Source organism: Stegostoma tigrinum, chromosome 2 (assembly GCF_030684315.1).
Source record: "Stegostoma tigrinum isolate sSteTig4 chromosome 2, sSteTig4.hap1, whole genome shotgun sequence".
Classification (NCBI taxonomy): domain Eukaryota; kingdom Metazoa; phylum Chordata; class Chondrichthyes; order Orectolobiformes; family Stegostomatidae; genus Stegostoma; species Stegostoma tigrinum.
Window position 1 is genome coordinate 148,258,440 of NC_081355.1, and position 23,801 is coordinate 148,282,240.

Sequence of the window (23,801 nt, forward strand, 5' to 3'; positions counted from 1 at the left end):
TCTGATTGTTGAAGGTGTTAAGGGACATGGAACCAAGGGCATTGGTGAATGGAGATTATGGAGAAGGCGTTTGATGATTGTTTGGATAGAAATAGCATTGAAAGATGTAGGGAAAATGCAGGAGATTGGCACCACGTAATGACTCAGTTTGAAGAGCAGTTCTGGTATGATGGGCTGAATGGCCTTTTCCTTTGTTGTGACACTTCTGTGATTGGTCATAATCTTACTAAATAGCAGAACAAACACTCTGAGCTGAATGGCTCCCTTACTGTGATTGTCCTAGAACCTAATGAGCGTGCAGTGATCAGAAGAAGGTTATCTGTATTTATTCAGAAGGCTGCTATATTCATAATCACTTTTAAAATCAACCTGTTCCAACACATAATGACATAACTCTGTGCCAAGGGAGGGACTTGAAACTGATTCTTTTGCCTCAGAGGTAGGGACGCTGCCACAGCACCGCAAGAGCCCCCTGCCTTATTCCTGGGCCTAACACTATCATTCAACATGTATATATGAGATGGCTTGTTCACAAAGTTGCATAATGCAGTCCCTTGGCTGTTCTTAGGAAAATTGGTCATGTTATTTTATGTCTGACTGCAGTCCCCTGGATTGGTGAAAAGCACATTGCTTTGGGCCCATGGTTCCTGGTCAACATCCAATAAAGTTGCTGGAAAGGAATGTGTCTCTACAGGTTGTGCGCACTCAATTACCATCTGCACTTGAACAGTGTACCCGTACTCCTTGGTAAATGTCACTTGTTAATAGAAAACAGAGATTGTGCAGCAGCAGTGATGAATTCTCCCATTTGTATCTGTCTCAACCACAATAGAACTGTCCAAACTAGACTCCCTTTCCGGCTTGCAAAAACGGAAAGAGCTGGAAAAGCTCAGCATCTGAGGCGGACCCTGTGGAGACAGAAGTAGAGTTAGTGTTTCAAGTCAAATGTAGCCCTTCTTTCCACTCGTGAATGTTTTCTGCTTTTATTTCTGATTTCCAGCATCTGCAATGTTTTGCTTGCATCCAGCCATAGCCCAAAGGCAGTGATGACAACTGGAGTACATTTCCAAGAACTATGTTGAAAACAATGCGGCATTTCTGCCTCCACCATCTTTTCAGGCAGAGTCTGACTATGTCTGCTCTCCCCTCTATCCTCCTCTAATCATCTGTTAATTATTTTAAATCCATGTCCCCTAATTATTGGCCTCTCCACTAAAATCAGTAGGAATTCCTATTCACATCATCACCTTGATTAGCTCTGCCCTGTTCCAGAGAAAACAACCCTCGTCTATACTGAAATGTGGGACCAGTGTGTTAGTGATCAGACTAACTATCGATACAAACTTCAGGGGAAATTGAAAGGTGGCTCTGGGATTTGGAGAAGAGGGGGAGACACAGGCCAGTCCAGCAAACATTTTTGGGTGGGAAAACATACTGCACCCCTCCCCTCCTGTATAGCTTTCACTGACTAATGACTGTATATTTTTATTCTTTAATCATTCATGGGATGAGGGTATCGCTGACCAGGCAGCATTTATTGCCCACCTCTAATTGCCCAGAGGACAGTTCAGAGTCAATCACACTGTTCTGGGCTTGGAGTCATATGTAGGCCAGACTAGAGATAATGGGAAGGGCAGATGCTGGAGAATCCAAGACAACAAAATGTGAGGCTGGATGAACACAGCAGGACCAGCAGCATCTCAGGAGCACAAAAGCTGACGTTTCGGGCCTAGACCCTTCATCAGAGAGGGGGATGGTGTGAGGGTTCTGGAATAAATAGGGAGAGAGGGGGAGGTGGACCGAAGATGGAGAGAAGAGAAGATAGGTGGAGAGAGTATAGGTGGGGAGATAGGGAGGAGATAGGTCAGTCCAGGGAAGACGGACAGGTCAAGGAGGTGGGATGAGGTTAGTAGGTAGATGGGGGTGCGGCTTGGGGTGGGAGGAAGGGATGGGTGAGAGGAAGAACAGGTTAGGGAGGCGGAGACAGGTTGGACTGGTTTTGGGATGCAGTGGGTAGAGGGGAAGAGCTGGGCTGGTTGTGTGGTGCAGTGGGGGGATGGGACGAACTGGGCTGGTTTAGGGATGCAGTTGGGGAAGGGGAGATTTTGAAACTGGTGAAGTCCACATTGATACCATAAGGCGGCAGGGTTCCCAGGCGGAATATGAGTTGCTGTTCCTGCAACCTTCGGGTGGCATCATTGTGGCACTGCAGGAGGCCCACGATGGACATGTCATCTAAAGAATGGGAGGGGGAGTGGAAATGGTTAGCGACTGGGAGGTGCAGTAGTTTGTTGTGAACTGAGCGGAGGTGTTCTGCAAAGTGGTCTCCAAGCCTCCGCTTGGTTTACCCAGTGTAGAGGAAGCCACACCGGGTACAGTGGATGCAGTATACCACATTGGCAGATGTGCAGGTGAACCTCTGCTTAATGTGGAAAGTCATCTTGGGGCCTGGGATAGGGGTGAGGGAGGAGGTGTGGGGGCAAGTGTAGCATTTCCTGCAGTTGCAGGGGAAGGTGCCGGGTGTGGTGGGGTTGGAGGGCAGTGTGGAGCGAACAAGGGAGTCACGGAGAGAGTGGTCTCTCCGGAAAGCCGACAGGGGTGGGGATGGAAAAATGTCTTGGGTGGTGGGGTCGGATTGTAGATGGCGGAAGTGTCGGAGGATGATGCGTTGTATCCGGAGGTTGGTGGGGTGGTGTGTGAGAACGAGGGGGATCCTCTTTGGGCGGTTGTGGCGGGGGCGGGGTGTGAGGGACGTGTTGCGGGAAATGCGGGAGATGCGGTCGAGGGCGTTCTCGATCACTGTGGGGGGAAAGTTGTGGTCCTTGAAGAACTTGGACGTCTGGGATGTGCGGGAGTGGAATGTCTTGTCGTGGGAGCAGATGTGGCGGAGGCGGAGGAATTGGGAATAGGGGATGGAATTTTTGCAGGAGGGTGGGTGGGAGGAGGTGTATTCTAGGTAGCTGTGGGAGTCGGTGGGCTTGAAATGGACATCAGTTAGAAGCTGGTTGCCTGAGATGGAGACTGAGAGGTCCAGGAAGGTGAGGGATGTGCTGGAGATGGCCCAGGTGAACTGAAGGTTGGGGTGGAAGGTGTTGGTGAAGTGGATGAACTGTTCGAGCTCCTCTGGGGAGCAATAGGCGGCGCCGATACAGTCATCAATGTACCGGAGGAAGAGGTGGGGTTTGAGGCCTGTGTAGGTGCGGAAGAGGGACTGTTCCGCCAGACTAGGTATGGATGGCAGTTTCCTTCTCTAAACGACATTAATGAACCAGATTGGTTTTTCCTGACAATCGGCAATAGATTCATGGTCATCATTGGATTCTTCATTCCAGATATTGATTGAATTCAAATTCCATCATCTGCCCTGGTGGGATTCAAACCTGGGTCCCCAGAAAATTACTGAGTCTCTGGATTAACAGTCAAGCGATAAATCCTCTAGGCCATCACCTTCCCAACATTTAAACAAGGACCAGTCTTCGCACTCACTGTACCGGTGATCCAGAGGCTTAGACTAATGTACTGGGGTCATGGGTATGAATCCCATCAAATGGTAACATTTGAGTTCAGTACAAATTTGGAATTGAATGTTAGCCTAATGGTGACCACTATCCATTGTTGAAAAACACCCATCTGCTTCACTAGTGCCCTTTAGGAAAGCAAATCTGCTATCCTTAGCTGATCTGCATGTGACTCCAGACCCACAGCAACGTGGTTGGATCTTGAGGATGGGCAGTAAATGCTGGCCTAGTTAGTGATAGCCATATCACATAAACAAAATTTTCACAAGATACTTTCTCTTTTTCCTTTTTGCTTAGTATCTCTCTCCTTCCCTTGTCCCTTCATTGTCCATAGACGTGGCAGGAAGGACAAATAATGCTGTGGGCTGGCCATAAGGAGATAACTGTTACCTCGGCAGTCAGGTTCTGGGTGTTCTGAAGAAGAGTCACACAAGGTTCCAAATGTTTACTCTGCTGCTCTCTCCTCAGATGCTGTCAGACCTGTTGAGTTGCTCCAGCTCTCCCTGGGTTTGTTTCTGGATGGGAGGGTCTATGAGGAGGTGGGGTTTCTTGTATCACAACCAATTAAGGGTCTCAACTGGTCAATCAATGACAGTGAAAGGCCTCAACCCACCACTGGCCTGAATGCCCACCTTCGACTTCCATCGATCTCTCTAGCTCCCAACACGCCATTCAATTCTGGTCTCTCTACTATAGGAAGAACGTTGTTAAAATTGAGAGGGTGACAAAAAGATTTACAAGAATGTTGCAGGAACTGTGGAGGGTTTGAGCGGAGGAAGAGGCTGAACAGAGTGGGACTAATTTCCCTGGAGCATCAAAGGCTAAGACGTGACCTTTTTGAATTTTATGAAGTCATGAGGGGCACAGATAGGGTGAATAGGTATGTCGTGGGGTAGGGGAGTCCAAAACTAGAGAGTATAGGTTGACGGTGAGAGGGGAATGATTTAAAAAGGACCTAAGGGGCAACGTTTTCATGCAGAGAGTGGTGGGTGTATGGAACGAGCTGCCAGAGGAAGTGGTGGAGACTGGTACAATTGCAACATTTGAAAGGCATCTGGATGGGTATATGAATAGGAAGGGCTTAGAGAGATATGGGCCAAATGATGACAAATGGGACTAGATTAATTTAGGATAACTGGTCAGTATGGATGATTTGAACTGAAAAGTCTGTTTTTGTGCTGTGTGACTCAATGCTGGATGGCTCAGGCAGGGGGAGAGTGTCATTCGCTGTTAAAAGATGCCCAACCCTACACGTAGTGCAAAAAGAGTTAAATTTCAGCCTACTTGTTTCTCCTCTGTTCCTGTACCAGAGGCGTTCCCTGAAACTATGCATAATGAGTGTGCCAATAATCTGAGATGAGAAATAAAACTCAAACTGTATTGATGTAATTTCTGATCTTCCAGAGGCAAGAACCACAGGAGATTCTGTCCATGGAAAATGTATACCATGGACAAGACACTAGGAGCACAGCAGACGGTAAGGCACGAGACAGAGAACAAATCCCCACAGCTTGCCGATGTGGCAGTCAAGACACGGTGCTAACCAGTTACAGAGAAGAAGGACACGTTAGACAGCAGACAAATAGAACAGACGAGGGGAGGTCAAGGAAACACTTGGTCAGTTGTACACTCCCAACAAAGAAGGGACAGTTACAATCTGCATCCCATGAAGACACACCAAAGGCAAGAAGGTGGGTAGAGAGAGAGAAGTGTAGTTTAGCTTCTGCTGGTGACTTTGGCGCTCAGGAATGCAATTTGTAAAACATTGACATAAAGACACTGTCGACCCGCAGAGAATGAATCAGCTCGTGGGGAAGCCTTTTCTCCTTTGTACTTACACTGGGTACAACGTGCTTGATTCTCAACAGCCTTCTGGGTAGTTAGGGTTGGCAGTAAATCCTGGCCTAGCCAGTGACGTCCACATTCCATGAATGAATCATAAAAAAAATACTTGAGAGGATTTCAGAGGATTGTCCTTCACCCACCAGAACACACAATCTCTACCATCATTTCATTGCAGCATCTCAATCGTCCTTCCTATACTGTATTCCAAATATTAATTACTGTGTGTTGAAAGAAAGGCTGTCTGCCCGACATGTCCCTTTAATTTCTTTGAACTCACAGCTACTTGTCCTGTCCCCTTGATTTATCTAAAATGATTGTTTCAGGGTTACATTCTCTAAATCATTAACTGTCTTAAGTACCTACATAAAAATTACTTGTAAAGTACAGGTATTTCTCCTATAACGCGATAGTTGCATTCATGTGTGACCTCGTGCTATAGAAAATAGTTGTACAGCAGAAAGTTTGCGTTAAGTTCCACTATTCATCAGCTGCGTTACAGCCAATTTGTGTAGATGAAACACTTATTTTACCAGAAATACCTGTATCTTAAGATCTTTAGTTTATCGAGCTATTCTCCATAAACCCTCTCCCTTGAACATCGAATAGTCATATCTGAAAGGCTTCATGAACTGCACAGAGAGCTTTAATTCAGACACGTCTTGTTCAGAACATTCTACAGCACTACAGATCACAGCGGAGGCATCCCGGAAATGACTTTTCTGTCTTCACATTTCTAGGATGATTTTACAACCTCCAAAGACAATTGTGTTTGACAGACCTACTCACATTAGAAGGGCGTGTTCTTGGTTAGTGGTGGGAAATTCTCATTGTCTTGCCATGATTTCATCATTAAAACAGGCCAAAGGCGATGCACACATAGGTTACTACGTTTCCAATAATTACACCAGAGGCTACAAGTTGAAGACACGTCTTCATCTGAATTGGTGCCAGATACAGTCTTTCAAATCACCTGATGCAAAAGCAGAATTCCTTCAAAATTATATTCTGCTTATTGTGTTTTTGTTACTAATGCTAAGCATTTGAGTAAACTTATTACCACAGAGCCCCTGTGATTTAATCTGATCAACAATCTCACCCGTTATGGAGTCATACAGTGCAGAAACAGATCCTTCAGTCCAACCAGTCCATGCTGAATATAATCCCAAACTAAACTGGTCCCACCTGCCTGCTCCTGGCCTATATTCCTCCAAACCTTTCCTATTCATTTACCTATCCAAATGTCTTTTAAACATTGTAATTGTACCCACATCCTGAGGAAGTTCATTCCACACGTGAACCATGATCTGTGTAAAAAAAAAGTCCCTCATATCTTTTTTTAAAAATTTCTCTTCTCTCACCATGAAAATGTGACCCCTAGTCTTGATAATCCTGTACCTAGGGAAAAGACAACTAGCATAAGCTTTATATTATAGATTTCTAGAAGGTCACCTGTCAACCTCCTACGCTCCAGCCTATTCAGCCCCTCATAATAACTCAATACCCGGCACCATCCTGGCAAATCTCTTCTGAGCGCACTCCACCTTAATAATAGCCTTCCTATAACTGGGTGACCAGAACTGGGCACAGTATTCCAGAAAAGGCTTCGCCAATGTCCTGTACAACTTCAACATGACGCCCCAACACCTATACTCAAAAAACTGAGCAATGAAAGCAAGCGTGCTAAACATCCTTTTAACCAGCCTGTCTGTATGTGAATCAAACTTAAAAGAATTATGTACATGAACCCCGAGGTCCTTCTGTTCTACAACACTACCCAAAGCCCTACCATTAATTGTATCTCCTACCATGTTTGTTGTAGCAAAATGAAATACCTCACATTTATCCAGATTGAACTCCATCTGCTGTTTCTCAGTCCATTGACTCATTTGATCAAGATCTCTTTGTCATCTTAGGAAATCTTCTTCACTGTTTATTGTGCTACCAATTTAGGTGTCATCCGTAAACTTACTAAACATTGCCTTCCATATTTTCATCCAAATCATTTATTTGAATGACCAATGTTTTTCATTTAATGCGCAGTTCTTCCAGTTTTTACTTTTAATCACATTTTGTTTTGGGCTAACCTGATTAAATAATGTGGCTTAGGTTGCACAGTTCCTCATTGAAAAGAATAAAGAAAGAAAAACTTGCATTTATATAGCATCTTCGGTGATCTCTGGAAGCTCTAAAGTACTTTGCAGCCAATGAGGTACTTATGATATGGTGACTGTTGAAGTACAAGACGAGTTACATATCTTTTAAAAAGGACTTTTTGTGTATGTAGCTTAGATCCTGGAGTGCGAAGCTTGAACTCAGAATCTTCTCGTTTAGAGATGGGACAAGTAGAAATTAAGTCTGAGGACCAACGAGTTTAGATTTGCAGGGCTGCAGTTTGAAGGTTGGGCATGTTGCTGTGATGTTGGGACAGGTTTTAAATTAATCAATCCCTGCAATAACTGGGACGTTGCAGTAAAATCTGAAGAGGTTACAAGATTCATGTGACCTGGAGTCACTTAGAACACAGGAAGTAGGGAAATTAGTAAGGAATATTTCCCTAACTTTTTGAAAATGATACTGTGCAAACTGGTGTGAGCGAGGGTGTGCAAGTGTGAGGATGTGTGAGTGTGAAGTCTGTGTTGTTCAGCAGAGGGAGAAACAGAGACCACAAAAGCAATTGGATTGTGAATTATTGCAAAATATAATGTATTAGACTTCTGAATTAAATTAAAATGCAGACATGCCCTAGACCCAACAATTTTCAGCTGCTTCCTCCATGACCACCCTCCATCACAAGGACAGACTTAACGGCTCTGCACCTTACACAAGGCACAAATCAGAAGTGTTATAGAATAATCCCCACTTGTCTGGGTGGGTGAAGCTCCAACAACACTTGACACTATCCAGGACAAAGCAGCCCGCTTGATTGGCACAAAATCCACACACATCTACTCGCTCCATCACTGAAGCTCAGTAGCAGCAGTATGAACTATTCACAAGATGCACAATAGAAATTCACCCAAGATCCTCAGGCAGCACCTTCTAAATCCACGATCATTTCCATCTAGAAGGACAAGAGCAGCAGATACATGGGAACACTGCAACCTGCAAGTTCCCCTTCAAGCCACTCATCATCCTGATTTGCAAATATATCACTGCTTCTTCACTGTCACTGGGTCAAAATCCTGGTATTCTCTCCCTAAGGGCACTGTGAGCCAACCTACAGCACATGGACTGCATTCGTTCAAGAAGGCAGCTCACCACCATCTTCTCAAGGGCAACTAGGGACGGGCTAGCTGGTTGTGCCCACATCCCTTAATTAAAAACATCAGACTTGCTGTTAGATCATGGTAAAATGACAGTCTGTAGCAGTAGTCCTCTTGAAATATTTAAAAAGCAATTTGGAATAGCACTGAAAGGTATTCGTATGATATTGTAGTTATTAACATCACGGTAGTGCCAAAAAAAATATGGAGCAAAACACACGGTAAGGGTTGACCCACGGTTCTGATTGTAATTTGGGAGAGAGTATGAACCAGCTTTAAAAGATATTACATGAAACATTGGAATGAACTAATCGAGTTTAAGACTGTGTACTTCACACAGCTTCTCCAGTTAGAGAGTGATCAGTAAGCAAAAGGAGATACTGTTTAGATCTTTCAAGCGATTCTGTGATGGGGAGGCCACAAATCTCTATGAAATGATGACCCACGTATGTAACTTTGAGAATGCTGGGGTAAAAAAGTTCTGTACCACTCAATCAATGTATTGACCACGGTGGAATGCTGGCCTTTATTACAAAGGGAGTGGAATGTAAAAGTACTTAGTGTTGTTGAAACCGAAAGTACTGTGTGCTGCATTGGTTGCCTTGTTTTGTCTTGTTCGATTCTTACATAGAATATAGGAGTTGCTGGCTGGGACAGCATTTGTTGCCCATCCCTAATTTCCCTGGAGAAGGTAGTGCTGGGCCTCCGCCTTGAACTTCTGCAGTCCACATGTTGTAGATACAGCCATTTAGCCACCCTACCCCAGGCTTTTGTACAAAGAAAGGTCACCTTAGGCGAAGTACTGGAGGCATGGTGGTGTGAGACAGATGGATACCAGGCCAGTTGATGAAAAGGTGGGTGGAGGAGGAGGAACAGCTCTCCAGATGGTCTGTCAGTACAGTTTCTGTGACTGAGTGGCTGGATGCCAGATTACACAATCCTTCAGTAGTCTGGAAACTTGAGATTTAGTGTGTATTTTGCTGTGTAACCAACTAAAGTCATGAGAATTGTTGGAATCTCAAGCCACGCCTGTGTTCCCTTTTGTATTTCAAGACTGAAGGGGACAGATAAAAGAGGATGTTATTTAAAAAACAAAGGGGTTGTGCCTGTTTATTCCAGCAGGGACAGCAGGTTGAGTATTTCTAACGAGATGCGATCACTCACACTCCAGGATTGAAACATGAGATCCTGATCAGTGGAGCTGAATATCTGTCAGGTGCCATTGGCAACATCAAGAATAACCAGGTCTTCAGAACATCATTTTGCACAAGCACTGCCGGGATTATTGCTTAGATAGTGTGTTTGAAGGCAGCGCAGTCAGCTAACTAATTGTTTGGGATTCACGATGAGCTTGCCGGTTGGATATAAATTTGGCTTAACAGCAGGAGACAGGGAGTGATGGAGGGTTGTTTTTCAGATAGAAGGCCTGTGAGCAGCAGTGTTCCACAGGGATTGGTGTTGGATCCACAGTTATTTGTCATTTATATAAATGATTTGGATGAGAATGTAGGAGGCATAGTTAGTAAGTTTGTGGATGACACCAAAATTGGTGGTATTGTGGGAAGATGATTATCTAAGATTACAAAGTGATCTTGATCAATTGGGTCAATGAGCTGAGGTGTGGTAGGTGGAATTTAATTTGGATAAATGTGAGGTATTGCATTTGTTAAAACAGACAAGAGCAGGAGTAATACAGCTAATGGTAGGATCCTGGGTAGTATTGTAGAACCGTGAGACCTAGGAGTTCAGGTGCATAATCCTTTGAAATTTGTATCATAGGTAGACAGGTAAGAAGGCATTTAGCATGCTGGCCTTCATTGCACAAAGCTTTGAGTATAGGAGTTGGGATGTCATGTGAGGTTGTACAGGACATCGGTGAGGCCTCTTCTGAAGTACTGTGTTCAGATTGCCCTGTTATGGGAAGGATATTATTAAACTGGAGTGTGCTGTGAAGAGATTTACCAGGATGATAGACTGGGACTTTTTTCACTGGTGCAGAGGAAGTTGAGGGGTGACTCTATAGAGGTTTATAGAATCAAGAGGGGCACAGATAAGGTGAATAGCAAAGGTCTTTTCCTTAGGGTGGGGCAGTTCAAAACTAGAGGGCATATTTTTAAGGTGAGAGTGGAAAGATTTAAAAAGAACACGTGGGGCAACTTTCTTTTAACACAGAGAGTGGTTAGTTTGTGGAATGAACTGTTGGAGGAAGTGGTGGGTGCAGGGACAGTCGCAACATCTAAAAGGCAATTGAATAAGTACATGAATAGGATAGGTTTAGAGGGATATTGGCTAAACACAGGCAGGTGGGACTAGTTTAGTTTGGGAACATGGTTGGCCTGGAATAGTTAGACCGAAGGGTTTTTTCCATGCTATATGACTCTATGAATATCATCCTAACCGATTCAAACTGTCCTCATACACCAGTCCTGCTATCCCAGGAATCAGTCTGGTAAACTTTGCTGCACTCACTCCATAGCAAGAACATCCTACCTCACATAAGAAGATCTAGAACCATTCACAATATTCTAGGTGTAATCATATCCTCTGATAACCTAGGGTACAAGTCATTTGAATCAGGTGACTTATCCAGTCTACCTGTGGTCAGCTTTTCCAGTTACTCCTCCTCTTGCAAACACCACCCTATCCATTGCACCCATTGTCTCCACTTCTGCAGCTATCTTGTTAAATTCCTCCTCCATACTAAACACTGGTACGAAATATTCATTAAGCATTTTAGCCTTGTCCTGCACTTCTAAGCAGATTTCAACTTCTTTATCCATAATAATATGCAGGGATAACTTGCCTGATTTTTTTTATGGGTTGTGCCCTGGGATATTTATACCGACCTGAGAGACGGAGAGAGAACAAGTCCTTAACTTAATATCTGCAATCAAAAAACAGTATAATGCTCTTGCAGAACTGTGCTAGCTGTCAGCCCCAAGGTACTGTGCTCAGGTCTTTGGAGTAGGACTCTAACTTAGAGCTTCCTAATTCTGCAGCAATGATGTTATCTACTATGCCATCACTGACACCTAATGGATGGTGGATGGATGATGATGTAGAGGGAAGAGAAGGGAGGGGAGGATGGATGGCTACGGAGGCTATGAAGGGAAGAAACCATAGTTGCCAATGCAGAAGGTGAAGCACAGATTTGCAAGACTATTGAGATGTAAATGAGAAAAGTGGTGACTGAAAAGATGTAGACATGGTTTCATTGGCCATGATGTTTCAGTGTGAGTAGTGTTGTGATGTCCTCTGATCAGATTTCTGGTAATATATGATTTTACTTCATCATTGCTAAGTGTGGTTGTCTTCTCTTCTGACTTAGCCCTGATTTTCTGGTCGATGCCACTCTAAGTTGCTCCATCTTCCCTTTTCCTCTGGTCGGCTGCCAGTGCTCCAGCTGCAGCTCCTTCTTTAGCAATTACAAACTGACGAATGGGCGCAATGGCCATGAGAGAGACAAAATCAAAACGTTGCTGTACTTGCAGAGGTGAGTTTTCATTTGCACCCTCTTGTTGTGGGTTAATTGTGGGACAGAAACAATGTGCTTTGCCATCCACTGGATGGATCTGGGTCTCTGCAATGGTTGTGTTATGGGATGGTACCGCACAGAGGCTCTACATTGTCTGTCATTGAAAAAAAAATCACAACTCAATTCCTTTTGACTGGTTGCTTGTAGGACACATCAATCACTCAGTCAGATCTTTGTGTGATATCCTGGTAGAAGCAGTCATCCCAAGGGATACAAATCTGGGCTTATTGCAGTTCAGGACGTTGCCTACAAGTGCTCACCACTGCCCGAGATTTAATGATGTGAAGAATGTTTGGGTCGAATGCCTGTTTCTGTGCTGTCCATTCAATGCAACATCTCCCTCTCTCAGCTCCCTGTTCAGGGTCTTGCACTGTGTTTACTGATACAGCTCTGGGGTAGGTATGACAAATCGAGTCCTTTTGGCCTACAACCACAGTGTGATATGGGGCTCTTGGTTCAAAGGGGAATGCTCTCCTGCAAGTTAAGGAAAACGCCATTCTTATGACAGAGTATAGAAATATTAATCATGACCTTTGAGCGGTCAGGGTTGGTGAGTAATATGGGCTGACTGTAAGCAAAACATACCCAATGTTATCATGTGCCTACTTTCTAGTTCAGCTGATTTTCTTATGCATTCATTGTAATGCATCTGATATTTCAGAGCTTTTCGCATGCTTCTAAAACTGGGGGGTTTGTCAACAAATTTCTCAATTTGAATATTGCAGAAAGTACATTTTGCCAAAGCTTTTCATCTCTATAATTTGCAAGAATAGTGATACAAGGGGAAAGTCAAACATTTGTACTGTAGAACTGGAGAGTGCTGATCGATTGACATCTGGACTCGGGTGGGAACATGGCCATAAATAATCAGTGATGATTAAGAGTGGAGTTGCTGGCTTTGTTTACATTTTAAAGCAGGCAGATTGATCTAGTTAAAAGCTGAAAGAACTGCGGATGCTGTGAATCAGGAACAAAAACAGAAGCTGCTGGAAAAGCTCAGGTCTGGTAGCATCTGTGAAGAAAAAGAATCAGAGTTAACGTTTTGTGTCCAGTGACCCATCCTCAGAGCAGAAGAACAATGGTCCCCTATTGGTTGAGATTTTTAAATTAATTCTGGAGATATGTGTGTGGCTGGCTGGCCAGCACTAATTGCCCTTCCCTAGTTGCCCTTGAAAAGACAGTGGTGAGCTACCTTTTTGAACAATTGTTATCCACTTGGTGTGGGTTGACCCATAATGCCCTTATGCAGGGAATTCCAGGATTCTGACCCAGCGACAGCGAAGGAACGGTGATATATTTCTAAGTCAGGATGGTGAGTGGCTCGGAAGGGAATGTGCAGTGGGCGGTGTTCCCATGTACCTGCTGCCCATGTCCTTTAGATCAAAGTGGTTCTGTTTGGAAGGTTGTAAGAACCGTTGGTAATATCGTGGAGTGCATTTTGTAAATGGTACCCACTGCTGCTACTGATTGGTAATGAATTTAGTGAATCTTTCAGTCAAACAGGCTGCTTTGCCCCAAATGGGGTCAAGCTTCTCGAGTGTTTTTAGGACGGCACTCATCCAGGCAAGTGGGGAGTATTCCATCACACTCTTGACTTGTGCATAGTAGGTTATTGGGGAGGTGAGTCAGGAGTCAAGAGATGAGTTACTAGTAGGATTCCTGGCCTCTGAACTGCTATGTTTATATTTTGAACCCAGCTTAGTTTCTGGTCATTGCCACTCAATATCAAGGGTAATGATTAGATTCTTTCTTATTGCAGTTGGTCATAGCCTCATACAAGTACAAGGCAATCTTACTTGTCACTTGTCCGCCTAACCTTGGATGCAATGCAGGTCTTGCTGCATTTGGAATGAACTACAGCATCTGAAGAATTGCAAATTGTGCTGATGATTGCACATCTCAGTTCTGGCCTTATGTTGGAAAGAAGGCATTAATGCAGCAGTTTGGGCCTAAGCTCACCCCTTAGGAACTCTTGCAGAGATGTCCTGAACTGAGATGACTGACGTCCAACAACTATAGCCATCTTCCAATGTGCCAGGTATGACTCCAACCAACGGAGTTTCTCTCCCAAACAAACCTCGCCCTGTTTCCTGTGAACTGTAGCTTTGCTGGGGCTCCTTGATTCTACAGTTGAGTTGATATGTACACATATATCTTCTTCTGTCAGCAAAATTCTGCACCTCGAGTTGATGCCTAAGTTGATGCTCAACTCACACCATGGCAGATGGTGACATTTAAATTCAATAAAAATCTGGAATGAAGAGCAAGCATAATGATCATCACTGTAACCACTGACAACTGTGAGCTCTGTCTTCCAGGGAAGCAACTCTGCCATCCTTATCTGATCTGGCTTACATTTTGATCCCAGGCCCCTAGTCATGTGGTTGACTCTTATCTGTCCTCTGGGCAATAAATACTGGCCTAAACAATAACAGCAGATTTTTAAAACATCAGTGCGTGGCTACACCTCTACCATAAGTCAATCAATCAGCACTCTCCTCTCATGTACCATAAATATTGGCTTATCCCTTGAAGTGGTATTCTTGCAAATTGTCTTGACAAATTTTTTTCAACTCATTTTGTGGGATGTGGGTGTGGCTGGCTGGGCCAGCATTTCTAGTTGACCTTGAGAAGGTGGTGGTGAGCTGCCTTCTTGAACTGTTGCAGTCTTCCTGCTGTGGGTTGACCCATGCTGCTGTAAGGGAGGGAATTCCAGGGTTTAGACCCAGAGACAGTGAAGAAATGACGATACATTTTTAAGTTAGGATGGTGAATGCCTTGGAGGGGAACTTGTGGTGGCAGTGTTTCCATGTGTCTGCTGCCCTTGTCCTTGTAGTTGGAAGTGGTCGTGGGTTTGGAAGGTGCTGTCTGAGGATCCTTGGTGAATTTCTGCAGTGCACCTTGTAGATAGTACACACTGCTGCTACTGAGCATCGGTGGTGAGGGGAGTGGATGCTTGTGGATGTGGTGCCAATCAAGCGGCTGCTTTGTCCTGGAATGTGTCAAGCTTCTTGAGTGTTGTTGGGGCTGCACTCATCCAGGCAAGTGGGGAGTGTTCCATCACACTCCTGACTTGTGCTTTGTAGATGGTGGACAGGGTCAGGAGTTACTCACCTCAGATCATCCAGCCTCTAACTTGCCACAGTATTTACACGGCTGGTCCAGTTCACTTTCTTGCCAAAGCTAACCCTCTGGATGTTGATAGTGGGAGACTCAGTGACTGTCATGTCATGGAGATCATGGGGTCATGGCTGAATTCTGTTTTGTTGGAGATGGTCATAGCCTGGCATGATTGTGGCACAATGTTACTTACTATGTATTGACCCGAGCCTGAATATGTCCAGATCTTGTTGCATTTGAACATGGGCTGCTTTAGTATCCGAGGAGATGCACATGGTGCTGAGCATTGTGTGATCAGCAGCACACATCCCCATCTGACTTTATGATGGATGGAAGGTTATTGATGAATCAGCTAAAGATGGTTGAGCCTGGGTCGGTACCCTGAAGAGCCCCTGCAGAGATGTCCTGGAGCTGAGATGACTGACCTCCAGTAGCCACGAACATCTTCCAGAGAGTTTGCCCCTGATACCCATTGATTCCAGTTTTGCCAGGGCTGCTTGGTGCCACACTCTGTCAAATGCAGCCTTGACATCAAGGGCTGTCACTTCCACCTCACCTCTGGAATTCAGCTGTTTTGTCTGTGTTAGAACCAAGGCTGTATGGGGAGGCAGTGGCCCTGTGGTATTATCGCTGGACTGTTAATCCAGAGACCCAGATAATGTTCTGGGGATCCGGGTTTAAACCCCCACCACGGCAGATGGCGGAATTTGAATTCAGTCAATATCTGAAATTAAGATTCTAATGTTGACCATGAATCCATTGTTGATTGTCAGCAAAAATCTCATCTGGTTCGTTAATGCCCTTTAGGGAAGGAAACAGCCATCCTTACCTGGCCTGGGCCTACATGTGACTCCAGACCCACAGTAATGTGGTTGACTCTGAACTGCCCTCTGGGCAATTAGGGATGGGCAATAAATGCTGCCTGGCCAGCGCCACCTTCATCTGTGAATGAATAAGAGATGAATAATGTAATGAGATCAGGAGCTGAGTGGCCCTGGCAGAGCCCAAACTGGGTGTCACTGAGCAAAATGAATACCACCGACAAAACACCATTTCACCAGTACTCAAGTTCTGTACTGCCAAACGACTAAACTTCTAGACCTTACTGGCACTGGCATCAATATTAAGACCAAACTGCTGTACAATTACATCTTTAGTAAAATGCCTCAGTAGAGTAGAGAGATGTAGGAAGATGTATTCCAGAGCTGGAGGCCTAGGCAGCTGCTGGATAATTATAAGAAGTCTGAAATGTAGGAGCATAATGTCTCAGAGGGTTGTGGGGCCACAGATTTCAGAGATCAGTGTTGGGACCAAGGAGAGATTGGAAAACAAGGACAAGAGTTTTAAAATATTATGTATGTGGGAGGTAAAATAGGCTAATGATCAGGTGTCATTATTGAGCAAGGTCCTGTGAGGATTAAGTTATGGGCAGTACATTTTTGGATGACCACTTCTGGAGTACTGTGTACACTTTTTGTCTCCTTACTTGAAAAAAGGTAACAGCACGAGAAGCATTTCAGAAAAGGGTCACGCCACTCCTCCGATGACGGAAGGATTATCTTGTGGAGGAAAGGTTGGGCAGAGTGGACGTGTTATCTGTTGAAGTTTAGAAGAACGAGCGGTGACTTGCTGAAATGCAAGACCCTGAGGGGATTTGACAGAATGGATATTAAGGGAATGTTACCCCTTGTGGGGGAGTTCAGGACTAGGAGGACGTGGTGTGAAATTCGGGGGGTCTCCCATTTAAGGTGGACGAGAATTATTTCTCAGAGAATCAAGGTGTGTGGAATTTCCTTCCCTAGATAGCAGTGGAGGTATGGCCATTGAATATTTTTAGGGCTGACTTGACTCCCTTCTTGGTCAGGAATCTATCTGAAAAGGTGCAAGGAATGGCTAGGGAAGTGGAGTTGAGGCCACAATCAGATCAACCGTGAGCTTCTTAGCGCAAGATCAGGCTTAAAGGACCAATGGCTTACTGCTAAAACCACACAAACACCCCCACCTTATTTTTTGAAGACATGTTGGGCAACAACTGGTAAGGAATACCAAACAAACCACTTGCAAAGTAGGTAAGGACTTCAGTGCTAATGCAGACATAAGAATGTTTATGACTGAATGAGGCCATTCAGCCCCCCTTTCCCTTTTGTCTTAACTGGGACTGAAAGAAATATAAAAGAAGGGTGGCATGATGGCTCACTGGTTAGCACTGCAGCCTCACAGGGCCAGAGATCCAGGTTCATTTCCAGCCTTGGGTAACTGTGGAGTTTGCACATTTTCTCCCCGTGTCTGCGTGGATTTCCTCTGGTTTCCTCCCACAGTCCAAAGATGTGCAGGCTAGGTGAGTAGGTCCTGCTAAATTGCCCGTAGTGCCCAGGGATGTGCAGGTTATGTGGATTAGCCATGGGAAGTACTGTTGTAGGATGGTGGGCATGGGTTTGGATGAGATGGTCTTTGGTGGTTTGATGCAAACTTGATGGACCGAAAACTTGATGGACCGAATAGCCTGTTTCCAGAGAGGAATATGACACCTAATCATTGACCTGCATTAGCTCCCATGTACATAATACTTTGATTTTAAAACTGTCGCCCTCGTTTTCAAGCCTGTGAAATCTGTAAACCCCAACCCTCTGAGACATTGGAGTGCTCCGACCATTCAGACCTGTTGCAATTTCCCAATGATGGCAGTACCAGCAGCTGCCTAGGTCCCAAGCTCTGGAATACACTCCCTACACCTCTCTACCTCCTTTTTCTACTCTGATGCAATGTGTGTATAGAGCCTTGAACTAAAAACGTCAAATGTGAAGTGTTTTATTGAAGAGGTTCGAAACTGAGTTGGGCAGATCAGAGAACACAATAATTGTGATTGCTCAGGGACTACTGGCTCAGTCAGCTCATTGCAACTGTCCCAGAGTTCTTGAGAGCCAGGTTCAAATAGTTGATGAATTCAGGAAAGAAATGTGGAGTAGATAAAGAAAAGGATCTGATCTGCTCCTGGATAGCTGTTAGGCTGAGTGGAATGGTGAGTGTGATAACCTTTCCTTCCGATCCTTCTGCAGGCAGAAACTTCCCATTAACATAAACGACTACGTGATTGTAAATGGCAACAAGTCAGGCACTGCTCGTTATGTTGGGCATTTGGATGGTTCAGGAATGGCCAATGCTGTTTTTGTAGGAGTTGAGCTCGACGAACCAAGTACGTATGGGTCCTTCACTAAATGTACAAATGTAATCTTCAACAAAAGCAAAATCCTGTGGATGCTGGAAATCTGATACAGACACCAAGAATGCTGGGCAAACTCAGCATTTGTGGAGAGAAAAACAGAGCTGAGCCTGCTATAACTTCTTCAGAATTGGAATGGGGAACTTGAAACATTAACTCTATTTCTCCACAAAGTTGAGTTTCTGTGATAACAAAGTGTGAAGCTGGATGAACACAGCAGGCCAAGCAGCACCTCAGGAGCACAAAAGCTAATGTTTTGGGCCTGTGTTCATCCAGCTTCACACTTTGTTATCTTGGATTCTCCAGCATCTGTAGTTCCCATTATCACTATTGAGTTTCTGTGTTTGCAGTCTGTTCTTTAAATGATGCTTTGTCCTATTCACATTATTATTTCTTGCAATCTATTTTGTTTAGCTTCAAAAATCTTTTTCTTATTTCTGCATTCTTCTGTTTGGGCCCCCTGATACTATAGCATATAAGACCTTAGAGAACAATGTACAGTAAGGTTACTGTGAGCACCATGTGAACTGACCACACAAAGAATGCTGCTTAAGGAGATACCAAATCTAATAAGGTGTGCTTGGCTTCCACACTACATCCTCCTACTGCATATGAGGTTAAGAACTCACCAAGTCATCTTTATCGCTCCATCTCCTTTCACCCACTAGCATAGCCCATTTATCCATCCTTTTAGGTAGTCCATTCCAGATCATAAACTTGCTGTGTGTATAAAATGCCCCTCATCTCCCACCAGACTATTCCTTAGCTCCCAACTTCAAATCATATCATTGAAGGCAGATACCTATTGGAGACAAGCCAAAGCCCTACTGGAGGAGAAGTCAAAATTAAACCAATGATTACTCATGGATGAAGGACTTCACTTATGTGTAAAGTATAGAAAAACTGAAAGTTAAGTTGGAACATGGTTAAAAAGGTCAAATTATGGAGTCACACAGTATGGAAACAGACCCTTCAGTCCAACCCATCCATGCTGACAAAGTTTCCCAAACTGAACTAGTTCCCCCCTAACTGCATGGGCACATATCCCTCTAAACCTTTCCTATTTCATGTACCTATCCAAATATCTTTTAAATGTTGTACCTGCATCTACCACTTCCTCTGACGGTTTATTCCACACATGAACCACCCGCTGTGTGAAAAAGATGCCCTTAAGTCCCTTTTAAGTCTTCTTCCTCTCACCTTATTTTGAACCCCCCAGTTTTGAACTCCCAAATTTTGAACCCCCCCTATCCTGGAAAACAGACCTTTGCCTTTCACCTTACCTATGCTCCTCATGATTTTATTAACCTCTATAAAGGTCATCCCTCAACCTCCTACACTGCAGTGAAAACAGTCCCAGACTATCCTTATGACTCAAACCCTCCACTCCTGGTAACATCCTGGTAAATCTTTTCAGTAATATACAAGGTGACTAGATCTGCACACAGTACTCCAGAAGAAGCCTCACCAACATCCTGTACAACCTCAACATCCTGTTCCAATTCCTGTACTCAGTGGTCTGAGCAATGAAGGCAAGCATGCTAAACGCCTTCTTAACCACCTTGACTACCTCTGATGTAATTTTCAAAGAACAATGTACCTGAACCCCTAGGTCTTTCTGTTCAGCAACACTACCTAGGGCCCTACCATTAACTGTACAAGTACTGCCCTCATTTGTTTTACAAAATGCAACGCCTCGCATTTATTGAAATTGAACGTCATCTGCCACTCCTGAGCCTCCATTGGCCCAATTGATCTAGATCCCTTCGTAATCATAGATAACCTTCTTCACTGTCGATTATCTCACCAATTTTAGCGTCATCTGTAAACTTAGCAACCAGGCCTCCTGAATTTTCATCCATCTTGTTTATATAAATGACAAACTGTGGACCCAATGCTAATCCTAGCAGAACACTGCTGGTCACAAGCGTCCAGTCCGAAAAATAACCATCCACCACCAGCTTCTGTCTCCTATCATCAAGCTAATGTATCGAGTTGGCAAGCTCACCTGAATCCCATGTGATCAGAATTCATGCATTGGGCTACCATGTGGAACCTTGTCAAAGGCTTTACTAAATCCATATCCACTCTCTGCCCGCTTTGGCTATTCCTCAAAAAAACTCAACCAAGTTTAACACATGATTTCTCACTTTTGAAAGGCTAGTCATTCCTTTACCTGTGAGCTGTCTACTCCAATCACCTATAAAAACTACCTGTCTAAAATTTGCCTTACTCCAAATTAAGAACATTAACGTCAACTTTTTTACTAGGCATATTCTTTTCCATAACTATGTTAAAACTAACAGAATTATGATCACTGGTCTCAAAGTGCTCCCCCACTGACACATCAGTTACTTGTCCTGCCTTATTTCCCAACAGAAGGCCAAGTTTTGTTTGGTACATCCACATATTGATAAAGAAAATTTTTTTGAACACAGTTAACAGATTCCTCTCCATCCAAGCCCTTCACATTATGGCAGTCCCAGCCTATGTTTGGAAAGTTAAAATCCCCTACTGTTACAACCCTATTATTCTTACATATGTCTGAGATCTCTCTACATATTTTGCTCCTCAATTTCTTTTTGACTGTTGGGTTGCCTACAGTACAATCCCATCAAGGTGATCGTCCTCTTCTTATTTCTGCTATGATTCTGTAATAGCTATGATGTCCTAATCCCGTGTTTCCATATAGGCCCTGAATTCATCTGCCTTACCTGTAATGAAATAAATGCAGTTTAATTCACCAGAGTTACCTCATTCTGACTTGCTCTTGTCTACCTTTCCTAATTCACTTGCTTTTATTTAATTCAGAACCATCTTCATTTTTCTGTTCTCATTACTACTTGGAATCCCAATGCCACTAATTTAAATTTACCCGAATAGCACTAGCAAAATCTCCCTGTCAGGATATTGGTCCCCTTCAAGTTCAGGTGAAGCCGTCCCTTTTGAACAAATCTTTTCTACCCTAGAAGAGATTCTGGTGATCTAAAAATCTGAATTCATGTCCACTGCACCACCGTACCTCCTTAAGATGTGGGGTAGATTTGCTAGTATGAGATGGGATAAAAATAACAGCAATAAATAATCTTGGATTGGAAAATTTAGAATCCACATGGGTAGATAATAACAAGGGAAGAAGATGGCACTGGTGGGTGTCGTCTATTAGCCTCCTCATAGCTATACTATAGGACAGAGAATAGATCAGGAGATAATGTGGATGTGTGTAGAAGACAGGCCATTAGGCACTGGTAACTTTAATCTTTATGTTAATTGGGAAAATCAAACTGGCAGAGAAAGCATTCATATTGTTCTGTTTCCTGAACAGTATGTTGTGGATCTAACCAGGGATCAGGCCTTTTGGATCTGGTAATGTGCAATGAAGCAGGTCTAATAAATTATTGTGGAATAACAGAACTGCTAAAGGAACAGTGACCATTACATGCTGGCATTTAGTATTCAGTTTGAGAGTGAGAAACTCGGATTGGAAACAATTGTGCAAAACTTTAAATAAGGCCATTACTAAGGAATGAGGGCAGAGTTGGCTAGAGTGAACTGGGAAAGGAGTTTAGCAGAAAAGATGGCCAAAAAGCTATGGCAGATGTTTAATACTTTACTGACATAAACTGTTGCAGGTCATAAAGATGAATTCCAGGAAGGGGATAATAAAAACATGAAATTGAAAGAAAATTAAAAAAAAATGCAAAGTGATAAAGACTCAAAAATAATACTGGGGAGAAAATAAACCATGAGGTTAAAGTAGCAAGCCATATCAAGACAGACAGCAAGAGCTTCTTATATATACACAATGGATGATAACAGACCCTATGAGGCTGGCAAAGTAATAATGAAGAACTAGAAAATGACATAGAAATGGAATAAATATTTAGCATTAGTCTTCATGGTGGTAGACACTAATAAAACAGTTTCTAAAATAATAAATGAAGGGGCAAGAGTGGGAGAGGAATTAAATACAATAATTATCGCAAGAGAAAAAATACTAGGGAAACAAACTGGTGTAAAGGTGATACGTCTCCTGTGGTGGATAGGTTGCATCCTAGGAAATTTCAACAACTGACTACATAAAACAGATGCATTGGTCGTAATATTCCTAAAATTTTTTGATTCTGCAAAAGTTGCTAAGGATCGAAAATCTGTCAATGTAGCAACTTTATTTAAAAGGACAAAAATGGGTGTTTTGTCTTGACAGGTTATTGTGAAAATGTTAGAGTCTATTATAAAGTTATATAATTAAAATCAGGTAGAGTCAGCATAGTTTCATGAAGGGGAAATCATACCCGACAAGCTGATTAGAATTCTTGAAGAAACTAACAAGCTAGATAGATACAGAAGAAGCAGTGAACGTAATATATTTGGATTTCCAAAAGCTGGCTGAGCCAAAGTAGAGAAGATCCACTCGGTTGAAAGCCGGTTTGGAGGGACTCGGTGTTATGGGGAGAGGTCGAGTAGGTCAGGCCGGTACTTATTGAACAAGGAGATGTGACCTTATTGAAACATACAAAGGTCTCAGAGGACTTGACAGGGTAGACATGGAGAGGTTGTTTCCCCTTGTGGGTGGGCCTTGTACTGGAAGGCATAATTTCCGAAGAACTTGCTAATTTAAGACAGAAATGAGGAAGAATTTCTTTTCAGAAAGTAGCAAATCCACAGCATTTTTTTACTATAAAAACCTTGTCAAGACTGAGTTAGATTTTTAATTTTTAGGGGAATCAGGGGTCATGGGGAAAAGGCAGGAACATGGAGTCGAGGATTATCAGAATGAGGTACGATCTCATTGAATGGCAGAGCAGACTCGATGGGCTGAATGGCCTACTTCAGCTCTATGTCTTATGAAGTCCTCGACAAAAATTGAAAATCTGCGTAAATCTGGTCAATTTAACTGATTTTGTTTTGAAAGGACAGAGCCAATTAATGACATTAAAAACATATAAAATTTATCATGTAATGATAACAGTGAGGCTGGTAAGAAATTTTAAACATCAGTGTCAAAGGGTTCCTGATGCCATAACGAGCTACTGCTGTGGTTTGAGTGCTCTGAGTTGCTGTAAAGCATATTTCCTAGCAAACTGTGCCAAGAAATGATTGGAGGCGGCACGGTGGAGCCAGGAATGGTAAGAACGCTGAGTGCGGGTGTACCAGTCACACCTTTATCCAGGGGCAGTTCAAATCCCACATGACAGTAACGGTGCAAGAAGACCCCAAAGTGTTCCCACCTCTGCCTCTGAACCAATGTGGGTGGAGGCATAAAGGTCTGGCGAAGGTCACTGGCTCATTGTTGACAT

The 23,801-nt window shown here is 43.5% G+C and overlaps 1 protein-coding gene across 5 annotated transcripts in view; it reads left to right on the top strand.

The window, feature by feature from the left end:
* The window catches only part of LOC125461304 (uncharacterized), a 70,439-nt gene that overhangs the window by 38,671 nt on the left and 7,967 nt on the right, over nucleotides 1-23,801 (top strand). For 4 of the 5 annotated variants that reach the window (XM_048549936.2, XM_048549946.2, XM_059640031.1 and 1 more), the window contains 3 exons: nucleotides 4,923-5,209; nucleotides 11,955-12,119; nucleotides 18,338-18,474. In XM_048549936.2, the coding sequence (XP_048405893.2) occupies nucleotides 4,923-5,209; nucleotides 11,955-12,119; nucleotides 18,338-18,474 (589 nt within the window). The remainder of the gene's footprint in view (nucleotides 1-4,922; nucleotides 5,210-11,954; nucleotides 12,120-18,337; nucleotides 18,475-23,801) is intronic. The other variant, XM_059640027.1, reaches the window with a different exon arrangement.